Source organism: Chiloscyllium punctatum, chromosome 44 (assembly GCF_047496795.1).
Source record: "Chiloscyllium punctatum isolate Juve2018m chromosome 44, sChiPun1.3, whole genome shotgun sequence".
Classification (NCBI taxonomy): domain Eukaryota; kingdom Metazoa; phylum Chordata; class Chondrichthyes; order Orectolobiformes; family Hemiscylliidae; genus Chiloscyllium; species Chiloscyllium punctatum.
The window spans coordinates 47,470,115-47,482,410 of NC_092782.1; the positions used below are offsets into that span (position 1 = coordinate 47,470,115).

Below are 12,296 nucleotides of genomic sequence, written 5' to 3' on the forward strand. Positions count from 1 at the left end.
TCATCAGAATTAAAGTTAAGGTGGGTTTCTCTTTTGTGGAGAGGTATCAGAAGCTCAGATGATTCTCCTTGGGGCTGAAAAAGTTAAGTAGTGATTTAGTTCAGGTACAGATTTGTTTCCAGGATATTTAATTTGCAGAGAGATATTATTAACATTTGTCACAATTTTTAGTAACCACTTTTGGGTAATTGGCAAATAATGCAGGGTGAAAATGTGAAGATTATTTTACACAGTGAGTTCTGAGCATCTGGAGGAGTCTGAACGGCAGCTCGATGCAGATTAAGCAGTTATTCTCAAAAGAGGTTTGGAATTTAGCTTTTTAAATAAAGACTTAGAGGGCTATGGGCAAATGGCAGGGGATTTGGAACAGATTTGCAGAAAATGGAGTCGCAGGTAGATAGGATTGTGAAGAAGGTGTTTGGTATGCTTTCCTTTATTGGTCAGAGCATCAGGCATAGGAGTTGGGAGGTCGTGTTGCAGTATGTTGGTTAGGCCACTTTTGGAATATTGTGTGCAATTCTGATTTCCCTCCTATCGGAAGGATATTGTGAAACTTGAAAAGGTTCAGAAAAGATTAACAAAGATGTTGCCAGGGTTGGAGGTTTTAAGCTATACGGAGAAGCTGAAAAGGTGTGGGCTGTTTTCCCTGGAGTGTCAGAGGCTGAGAGGTGACTTTATAGAGGTTTATAAAATCATAAAGGGCATGGATAGGGTGAATAGATAAGGTCTTTTCCTTTGGGTGGGGGGAAATCCAAAACTAGAGGGCATAGGTTTAGGGTGAGAGCAGAAAGATTTAAAAGGGACCTAAGGGGCAATTTTAATGCAGAGGGTGGTGCATGTATGGAATAAGCTGCCAGAGCAAATGGTGGAGGCTGGTACAATTGTAAGGTTTAAATGAATGAGTATAGGACTAGGAAGGGTTTAGTGGGTTATGGGCCAAGTGCTGGCAAATGGGACTAGATTAGGATATCTGGTCAGCACGGATAAGTTGGACCAAAGGGTCTGTTTCCATGCTGTACATCTCTATGCTTCTCTATAATGTCCTGACAAGCTGCAGTATGACATCTCAACTCCTTTACTCAATGTTATAAACAATGAATGCTAGCATGTTAAACACTTTCTTCATCACCTTCTCTACCTGCAACTCCACTTTCAAGGAACTATATACTACTGTTCTCTTTGCTAGGCAGTATTCTCCAAGGCCCTGCCATTAACTGTAGAAGCCATGTCCTCCTTGGTCCTACCAAATTGCAACATCTCACATTTATCTACATTAAACTCCAAAGGCCAATCCTTGGCCCATTCAAGGAAGAGCTTTAGCTTGAAATGTCAACTCTCCTGCTCCTCAGATGCTGCCTGACCAGCTGTGTTTTTCCAGTGCCAAACCTTTTGACTCTGATCCCCAGCATCTGCAGTGCTCACTTTCTCCATGAGGAAAGTAGGATCAGCCATAATCTTATTGAATGGTGTAGCAGGCTCAAGGGGCCAAACAGCCTACTCCAGTCCCTAATTCTTGTAACTACACTAAGCCTATTTACCAGCACTTGACCCTCTTCCAGCACCACTGGTCCAGTGTTTGATTTTCAGCATCTGCAGTCATTGTTTTTACCATAGCCTTGACTGTCTTGGCATTACAAATCCAATGTGACTACTGGGAAAAAGTAAGATGCTAATTGTTCATTCTCTTTCTCAGTCCACAGACGAGGCCAGATCTGTTGAGTTTGTATTTTTAGTCCTCTCAGTTCTGTTAACAGTGGGGGGTGAGTGAAGTTGCTCTTGCAGAGAGCTGGCACGGTCAGAGAGGGCCGAATGGTCACCTCGTGTTCGGGAGGGAGGAGTCCTGCGGCCGAGCGACGTTACGGATTGACGTCACGTTTTTCCAATCACAGGGCGAGTCTGCCGGCGGGCCCCCGCCTCCAGAACAGCTGGGCCCAATGAAGAGCGAGTGGGCGGGGTCTGGAACGCCGGCGCTTGGTTACAGAATGTAACAGAGTTCGGTCCGCGTGAGGATGGAGGCGGCGGGCGGGAGCTCGGCACCGGCGCCGCGTCTTAAGGAGCTTTGCCGATACCAGCGGAGAGAATCGGAGGTGAGCATCAGTTTCGGCCGTGGTCCCACAGACAGACAGACAACGGCAGGTGACAGTGTCTAATAATAACCGAGCGGTATTGGAGGGAGAGGGGAATGTCAGAGGCAGCCAGTCAGTGAGGAGGGAGAGCAGGTGCCTGCTACCTCCCGGTCAGTCACTCGGATCCTGCTCCGCAAGCCAACTGGAGCAAGTGGCACTCGGCGGTGGTCATAAGTGAGACCTCCAGAAATGACCCATACAACTTTCCAAAACTAGTCAGCGAGCTGCTAAAGTTTTCTGTTTAACAACAAAACCAGGTTGGGCCAACTTTTCAAAATTCTCTACCAAGAAAGAAAGCAAGCATGCAGCGTTTTCACAAGCAATCGTCCAATAAATACTCTACAGGACTTTTGAAGTGTGAACGAAGTGCGAAGAGACGTTAACTCTGCTTTCTTGCCACGGAGGCTGCCAGACCTGCTGAGTTTTTCCAGTAATTTCAGTTTTTGCTCCTCTCTCTCTCCTGTTTCCCTTTTTCTGTTTGTCCAACTCTCTCTCAACGGGGTTGAAAGAGTGGTGTGTCTCGCACTCTTTTGCCTACCTTGTCCCCACGAATTCTCCCACTATTTTCTCCCTCCTATGTGTTGCCTTTTTTTCATCTTGTTTTCCATTCCTCTCATTTCTCTTCACATTTTCCATCTCTCTCTGTCCCAATTCGCTGGGAAGCTGTTACTTGTTATCATCACAGTGAGCATCATTGTACAGGAGAAAGATGAGGTGTTGCATGATAGAAACATATTATCTGATATGTTTGGGTGAATATGGGTACCAATCTGTATCCCTTGAACCATGTCATATTCAGTTGACATTGCTGCTGTGTGCCAGTCTGAAATGATCTGCCATTTCATAGAATGATTGTATATTGGAGTGTGTGCTTTTAAAGGGCATAACCTCTGGATGGATTGCTTCACTGTGTTTACTCTCGAGGATACCTGTGGTGAGTGAACGTTTGCATTTGCTAGAGTCGCATTAATGTCATTTCTGATTTGCCCCTTTTAAAGGGGATTAGGGGCAGCTAGGAAGTGGACAACAAGCATCTACCTGTGTTGCCATGAAGATTGTAGTATGGTTCTTGGAATTAGAAGGTCGACTTCCTGAAGAAAATAAAGTTGACATTGTGCTTATTTCCCAACTCATTGTCAGCCCTTAAAATCTGTGCCTCAGTGCAGTGTGCCCATGTCATAAATGCCATAGGAACAGGAGGTCACATAGTTCGAGTCACTTTGTTTTGCTATTTAAGATCAAGGATTATCTTTATCTTATTCTCATTACTCACCAATGTTCCATAATCCTTAATACCCTCATCCAACAAAAATCTATTGATCTATCTTATTCTCCATGGTACTACCAGCCTCTGAAATGATACCTGCTGAAGGATCTTGGCATCATTGCATAGTGAAATGTCACTTTGGGTGGTGATTAATTTCTGGCAGCTTTAAAATTTCAATTGACATGAAATTGATAAACAAGAAAAGGCTATGTAATGTAGCTGATTTGATTCACTCCACGTGATATCAAGAAATGGTTAGAGGCACTGGATACTGCAAAGGCTGTGGATCCTGACAACATTCCAGCAATATTACTGAGGACTTGTCCTTCAGAATTGCCGCTCCACTAGCCAAGAAGTTCCTGTACAGTTAGAACACTGGCATCTATCTGACGATGTGAAAAAGTTCCCAGGTATGTCCTGTACATAAAAAAGCAATTACTACCTGTCAAATTACTCTGTATCGTGAGTGAAGTGATGAAAGGTGTCATCAACCATGCTATCAAGCAGCATCTGCTCAGTGATGATAAAAACAATAACTGCAGATGCTGAAAACCAAATACTGGATTAGTGGTGCTGGAAGAGCACAGCAGTTCAGGCAGCATCCAACGAGCAGTGAAATCGATTTCGATTTCACTGCTCGTTGGATGCTGTCTGAACTGCTGTGCTCTTCCAGCACCACTAATCCAGTATCTGCTCAGTGATGCCCAGTTTGGTTCTGCCAGGGCCACTCAGCTCCTGACCCCATTACAACCTAGGTTCAGACATGGACAAAAGAGCTGAATTCCAGAGGGGAGATGAGTGACAGCCCTTGACATTAACACTGCTTTCGACAGTGTGGCATCCAGGAGCCCTAGTAAAACTGGATGGGTGGTAGGGGCAAACTCGCTGCTGGTTGGAATCATACCTGGCACATAGGAAGATAGTTGCAGTTGTCGGAGCTTGGTCATTTCGGCTCTAGGACACCTCTGCAGGGGTTCCTCGGGATAATGTCCTATGCCCAACCATCTTCACTGTTTCATCAATGACGTTTCCTCCATCATAAGGGTCGGAAGTGGGGATGTTCACCGATGATAGTACAATGTTCAGCACGATTGTGACTCCTCAGATACTGAACAATGTTGCACTTGTTTCAAATGCAATATGATCTGGATAATATCCAGGCTTGGGCTGACAAGTGGCATGTAATATTTGTGCCACACAAATGCCAGACAATGACCATCTCCAATAAGAAGTCACCTGACCAACATCCCTTGACATTCAGTGGTATTTCTATCGCTAAATTCCCCCACTATCAACATCCTGGGGGTTAATATTGAACAGAAACTCAACTGGACTCACCACAAATACAGTGGCTCCAAAAGCAGATTCAGTGTGGTGAGTAACTCCCCTCCTGACTCCCCAAAGTTTGTCCATCATCTAGAAGGCACAAGTCAGTAGTGTGATGGAATACTTCCCAGTTGCCTGGAATGGATGCAGCTCCAACAACATTCAAGAAGCTTGACTCCATCCAGGACAAAGCAGCCCGCTTGACTGGTATCATCTCCACTAATGCTCAGTAACAGCAGTGTGTACTATCCACAAGATGCACTGCAGAAATTCATGAAAGATCCTTAGACTACACCTTCCAAACCCATGATCACTTCCAACTCAAACAAAAAGGGCAGCAGATACATGGGAACACCTGCCAGTTCCCCTCCAAACCTCTCCCCATCCTGACTTGGAAATATATCGCTGTACCTTCACTGTCACTGGGTCAAATCCTGGAATTCTATTCCTAGGGGTATTTTGGGTCAACCATGTGTACAGCATGTGAACTGCAGCAGTTCAAACAGGCAGCACACCACCACTTTCTCAAGGGCAACTCAGGATGGGTGATAAATGATGGCCAGACAGCAACAGCGACAACCCAATAGTGAATAACAGAAAACATCAAGGTTAGATAGATGATCTGCAGTCGTCCTTGACTTGCATACTTGAGGCTCAGGAAGGAATTTTCCAGAGCCTTCCTCTAGAAATATCAACGACAAATTAGAATGAATCATACATGATCAGGTTGCTGGAATGTTTTAAGAGTACCTCCTGTGCAGATTCCAGAACGGGGGAGGTGGGGTGGGGCGGGGGGTGGGGGGGGATCATTTGGGCTTAAGGGACTAAATTGTTTCCACTTTCAGTCCCTCCCTCCCTGAATTAAAATTGTCAAATGCATTGGTTGATACTTTAAAGCAGTAAGGTGTGGTGGTGATATTAGGATTGAAACCAACAGAAATGCTCCTCTTTCCAATTTTTAGGGTTCATTGGATCTCCCCAACCTAGAATTTGAATATGGAGATTCAGACAGCATTGTTGCAGAACTGTCAGGTGAGATGACTTGTCCCTTGCTACTCTGTATATTTTAGTCTTCTGCTTCAGTTACAGAACTGAATTTAGTTTTTGGTAAGTTATTTCGTATCAGCAGCTGTAATAAGTTTTGTATTTCTTTAGTGTTGCTGATTTGGAGATGTTTTCATTGATGTGACCATCAGCTGATGCAGTTGGCAACAATGAATGTGCTGGATGGGAAGAAAAACTAACATGAATTTGTGTACCACCTGGTTGTGAGAAAGGGAGAATTTGTGACTTTTCAGTGTTTTTCATTTCCCCAGGCATTCTAAACACTTCAGTCAATTAAAGATTTTTGAAAAAAGACATTATTAAACAGCAAATGTGATGGCCAATTTTCGCACATCAAGGTGCCACAAACAACAATGTGATAAATGACAAGATAAACTTACATTTCTGTTTCTGTTTTGATGTGGCTGTAGTCGCAATCAGTTTCAGGAGTTCTCTGACATCGAATCATGTATGAAAATATTAAGACAGTTGACCAAAAGTTTTGTTGAAGAGGGAAGTTTGAAAGAGCTATCTAAAGGAGGAGAGACAGAAAATAAGGATTTAATTCCAGAGGGTCTAGCATTGACGAGGATTGTAGAATTTCTGTTTTTAATTCTTGCATGTGAGGGTAGCAGAGCCTTTAGTTTAATGTTTCCTCTAAAAGACACCACTTTCAACAGTGCAACATTCTCTTCGTGGAGAGCTATCATGCAGGCAGATAGGATTGTTTTAGAATGGCATCATGGTTAGCACAGATGGTGGGCTGAAGGGCCTGTTCCTGTGCTGTACTACATTTCTATAAAGGCTGCATTCATGCCTGTTAGTGATATTGCTGAGAGGGTACATGTAATTGAGAAACAGGAGGGGCTGAGTAAGAAAGTTTGTAACAAACTGTAGACAAAGTGTGGGAGGAGACACTGTTGCAAGAGATCTATGGACTACAATGAGAAGTAGTGTGGAAGTTTATAAGGTTTATGCCACACATGCACTCCTCAGTCCACCCCCATTGAATAGTGTGATGTTTGGGAAAAAACTGAGATCTAGCAGAAACAGCAAGCCATAGTCACACTCAATATTGTCAAACGAAGGACAGAAACAGGACTGAAGATAACAGGTGGCTATGGGTTTAAGTGAGGAAACTCTAAATGCTTGATTTAAGATGAGGTTAACTATGGGGACATTTTAAGGTGCAGGGTGATCGTTTTGGGTATTCATTAGGAGCACAAGATCTCAGAAGTTGGGGGAAGCTCTGTAGAATGGTGCAAGTTTGGAGCAGACTATGAGCTGAGAGGATATGGAGAAAGATAAGCATTTTAGTCTCAATTTTCATGAGTTCCAAACACTGGGATTGAATCCTCTCTGAGGAGGTCCTAATGATTTTAAGGAAATGGATCTTGAAATGAAAGGTTGGTATTTCTTGCCTATCTCAGGTCCCCTTCAGCTGCTGTTTCTGTTTGTAGAAATGTGTTGCAATTCAATGGTTTGCTTTAAAGGGAAATGTAAGAATGTTGGTGTAAGACTGGAATCCCATATAGGTCTACATTGGGTAAGGGCTTCGTTTTTAGGACAACTGGATAGTTTTGTCTATTTTTACAGAAACTATTAATAATTTCCAAGTTATTTTAAAGTAAATGCAAATTCTTTATTTTTCCTATGTCTGTATCAGTCTCTCTGGATTTTTGATCAAAGTCTCTCAATTACTAGTCTGATACACAACTACAACCATAATCAGATAAAAGAAAGGGGCCAGATGGAATAAGGAAGTAGTTAAACGGAGTAACAATGATGAATCCTAGAAAAATAAATGCTGAAAATTAATTGAATAAAGAGAAAATCCACATTTAAACACATACTGGAGAAGCTGATGTGGAAAATTCCTTGAAGTCAAAGTTTGCAAAATTTTATGAAGAAAGACTTCAGTATTAAATGGGTTCCTTTGTCAACACCGAGAGGTATGCAATGTGGAGGAACCTTAGAGGCGCACTGCATGATATTAACATCAGAAGACATAGAAACAAAAGTAGGCCATTCAGCCCAATGAGCTTGCTCAGCCATTCAATAAGATCATGGTTGACCTGATTGTGACCTTTACTTTCCTGTCTGTTCTATGATTCCTTTGCTCTTTTGTTGATCAAAAATTTGTCTAACATAGCCTGTATATTCAAAAACCAAACCCCCACTGCTTTCTGTGAAGTGTATTCCAAAAGCTAATGACCCCACGAGAGAAGAAACTTCTCCTCATCTGTTTCTTAAATGAGAGACCCTTTGTTTTTAAATTGTCTCCTATAGTTATAAACTCTCATGCAGGAGAAACCGTTCTTCCAGCATCTACCCTGTCAAGCTTTCTCAGAATCTTTATAAATGTATATTTTAATACATTTTAAAAGTAGTATTATGTAATTAATTTTTTTTTAAAGATCATGTTTCATTCTTCTAAACTTGATTGAGTATAGGTCCATCCTTCTGAAAGTTACTTGTAAGAGAATTCCATCATCCCAGGACTAAATGTGTACCATTGCAAGTTTACCTCTCCTTAAGGAAGGACACTTATGTTGAACAATCTTATCTTTCTCCTCTTTCTGCAGAGCTGTACAGTTACACTGAAGAGCCTGAATTTGCTGCTAACAGGGATTGCTTTGAAGAGGATTTTGCAATACATGGTAATGGACAATTGCACGGGGTAGAAACGGGGTCCTCATAAAACCTTTGGTGTAATTTCCAGATTTGTTTGAGCAGGATTTTGGGGCAGGACAATTTTCCAGGATTGTAGTGAAGAAGCTGAAATTTGGAGATAAATTTACCTGTAAGCGCCTTTTAGTAATGAATGAATGATGATGACTAGAATGCTAACAGGAATGAGGGACTTCAGTTTCTTGGAGAGGTGGGAGATAAGTTAGGTTTGACCTTCAAAGATCAGAAAAGATTAAACAAATAGTTCATTGGTGTGCACATCAATGTCATGAAATGTTTTGGTAGAATAGATGAGAAATTATCTCCCTTGGAGAAATGAGTGGCAACAAGAGGACACAGACTTAAGTTGATTGTCAAAAGAGCCAGAGTGAGAAATTATTTGCCTAGCAAGTTGTTTCTGTATGAAAAGACCTGAAAAAGCGATCAAAACAGTTTTGATAATAACTTTTGAGAGGGAATTCAATAAATATTTGAAAGGTAATAATACTTGATGTGTGATAAGCAAAGGAGAATGGGAATATTGGATACCTCTTACAAACATCTTGTATAGAATTTGACAGACCAAATGACCACCTCATGTGCTGCATTATTCTATGAGCTGAACCATTTTAGAGATTTTGAGGACCGATGGACTGAGTCCTTCAGTAATTCTATTTATTTTCCTAATTCCTGTCATTTCCATTTTTACATCATTTGATTAAGTTACCTTTTTCTGTGCATCCTTTCTGCAATGTTATCATTTTAGGCCACTTAGTCCGTAGTGTGCATATTGTGATAGATGGAAGTTTATACTATAACTCACAATAGGTTGTGCCATTGACTGCATCACTGGTTACTGAACCTCAAATTCATAAGATTAGCTCCAACCACAGCAATGCTCCCTGTTCCACTGTATTCATCTGATTAATTTCTGTTATTCTCAATGTGTTTAATAAACATCCACACACTGCCCAAAAACCCAGTTCACTACAGGCCAATTAACATCATCTGAATGACTGAGGAGAAAGACCACAGATAGCAGATTCCAGTTGCATAATACATATAACATTTTTGTGGAGTGAAAGGAATATGTTTAACAGAGCAGGTTTCTCCCTCATATTTCTTTTTGGTTCTTTTTTGTATGTAGTCTGTCTCAAATTCTGAAAATTAGTGGTCACATTGTTCCCCAGGGAATGGATTGAATTGGTCCGAAAACCTTTGGGGACCCAGTAAGGCTTGTTTATCTTGATGGAATTTTGGATTGATGAGGAATAGGAATGACGGCATCACTATAATTTAATACCCTTTTTTTCTTTTTTCCAGGAAGGGGCAAGAAATGGGTAGAGTTGGAAGAAAATGAGCATAAATCCTACTTGATGAGATTGCTGGATGGATTGGAAGTGATCAATAAGGAGAAGAGACTTAAATTTGCCAGAGCTATACTTTATCTGGCCCAAGGTAATTGATGATGGGACAGTATTACTCATTTCATTTCTGAATTAACTCCTACAGCTATTACTATTCTGTGAACAGGTGAGTCAACAATATTGGGTGTAGGCAGGAATTTGGATTTGTAGCCACAATCCAATCAGCCATGATATTATTGTATGGTGGAGCAGACTTGAGGAGCTTACTTCTTCTGGTAATTTATATGTTGTCTAAATCCAGTGGAAACTTTGACCAACATCATGATTTAAACCAATGTTAACCTGTACAAAACATGGACCTGAAGCACAAGGAAGTTTAACACCCTAACTAGTCACACTTCATATACATACATATAGATGATAAGACATGAGCCATGTGCAGTAGTCTCTAAATTAAATCCACCTCAGATTATGTCTGCAAAATATTTGTGTTCTTCATGCTCCCCCACCCCACTTTACTGGCAAGTTGAGTTCCTTCAGTGTCAAGTTCAGGAGCATGATATGAAAACATTTGACATTGACCCATATCCATAGGACTGACATGACTTCCATTTCTGATCAGTAAACTGCACACTCTTCCAGTGTTCCCAGTAGGCTGTGCATAGCTATCCAGAAAGTACCGGCTGGGCCATTCTCAAAATGCCTCTTTTCAGATATGACACAAGATAATGCAAATGTATGCACATTGTAAAGAGCAAGTCACACGCACTTTAAAATATTATAAGAGATATGAGGTTGTCTTACCCACAAGAAACAAAACTAAAACAGTGTCTTTTCCTCCTAGTTGCTGTACTTGATCCTTCTGCTTTAATTTTTCCTCAGGTGTGTTCGATGACTGCTACACAGAAACTGAAGTAATACATTGGGCTCGATACAATGTCTTCCTTCTCTATGAAATGGGCACATTTGGGGCATTGGTGGAGCTGCTCAACATGGAGATCGAGTGAGTGAAGGAGACAACCCATTGGTGCTTGTGACAATCTGTCAGTAGGTCACTTTTTAGCATTAAGTCAAATTAAGCTCATAAGCCCACTGGAAACTCATTTAGGATGGGGTCCAGTAAAACCATAGGCTGGGATACATCTTGACAAGCCTAACAGAGGACGTCCTACCCTAAGAGTGGATAATTGGAGACTAGGATCTCCTCAAATTTGTGAAGAGGGATGTGAGTAGTGGTTAGTGAAAGGCCAGTTCAGGACTGATGTTAGAGAGCATTTCATCAGACTAGGAGTCGTCAGGACCCAGAGTAGTCCCTGGATTGAGCAGGGACAGCATAAACTTTGGATTCATTCATAAAGTTAGATGCCCTGATGGGGAGAATCAAAGAAGAACATGTTAGATAGGCCCATTGGCATCCTCCTTAATCTGTAAATTATTGCAGTTGTGATCAGGTACAAACTCTAGCTTTGCATTTGGCAACTTGAATTGTGCTGTAGTATAATGTCAAACTGAGCCCGTGGGCAACATCAGAGAATTAGTTGTATTCTGTGTACATCAGAGTTTATGACTGTCACCTTGTTAATGGAAGTATGCATATGGATGAAAATATACTTCTGTTTATATGCAGTAACAGCCAGACATGCAGCAGTTCTCTGAGAAAACCAGCCATCTCCCTAGCAGATAGCACTGAACTGAGGTGAGAGGATTGCATATCCGTTCCTAACTACATCATTCCTCCTACAAGATGTGGCGACCTGAATCATAAAATACGTCTGACCGTCTGTGTTCCACGGAAACATGTTCTAACTGTTGGCAATTTGTGTTTTTTTTGTCTCTACTCCATTGCCTGTTCTGGAGGTATTAGCTCATCCTGTGCTGTAAGGCACCACCTGGTACTTCGCTCACATCCAACATGTGTGCCATGAGCTGAGTGTTGCCAGAGTATTTAACTCACCCAATTCAGGTATCCATACCTGTCCAGTTTCCAGTAGCATTGTCTGGATAGCAACCTGAAAATGGGCAATGGCATTGTTGAGTGACCAGTTTTAATAGCATTCCTGTGAACTGACCAGGGTCAAATCACCTGCTCTGGTTGATGCATTCTGGTTACCATACTTGCATACTGACCACTGAGGTCCATTCAAGTAAGGAAGAGCTTTAACTCTATATTTTCCTGCTGACTTTTGGGATAAGCGTTCAGCAGTTATCATCCTAGAGTGACTCAGTGCTCCACTGTTGGGTGTTTGTATGACAGCAGTTTTATCAAGGCCCTGACACTTGTGCATGGCCAATATTCCAGGGTGCTGCTCAATATTATGTACCTGATGGTGGAGATCATACGATGTGAGGGTGAGGATGACAAACCCGAGTGGAGCTCAGCCAGAGACGGATTCCGGACTGATCTAAGTGAGTATGATTACTTCCCCGTCGTGTTGGGAATTGATCTATTAATCTGTTTCTCCATCTAATCCTACAGCGTTCACCCTTCTAGACAGA

General features: G+C 41.8%; 1 protein-coding gene across 1 annotated transcript in view; it reads left to right on the top strand.

The window, feature by feature from the left end:
* Window positions 1–1,913: 1,913 nt before the first annotated feature.
* Window positions 1,914–12,296, top strand: part of LOC140466961 (striatin-interacting protein 2-like) — a 40,772-nt gene continuing 30,389 nt past the window's right edge. Inside the window, exons 1-7 of the mRNA XM_072562847.1 lie at window positions 1,914–2,087; window positions 5,682–5,751; window positions 8,349–8,423; window positions 9,757–9,891; window positions 10,683–10,803; window positions 11,428–11,496; window positions 12,100–12,206. Of these exons, the coding sequence (XP_072418948.1) occupies window positions 2,010–2,087; window positions 5,682–5,751; window positions 8,349–8,423; window positions 9,757–9,891; window positions 10,683–10,803; window positions 11,428–11,496; window positions 12,100–12,206 (655 nt within the window). The 5' untranslated portion in view covers window positions 1,914–2,009. The remainder of the gene's footprint in view (window positions 2,088–5,681; window positions 5,752–8,348; window positions 8,424–9,756; window positions 9,892–10,682; window positions 10,804–11,427; window positions 11,497–12,099; window positions 12,207–12,296) is intronic.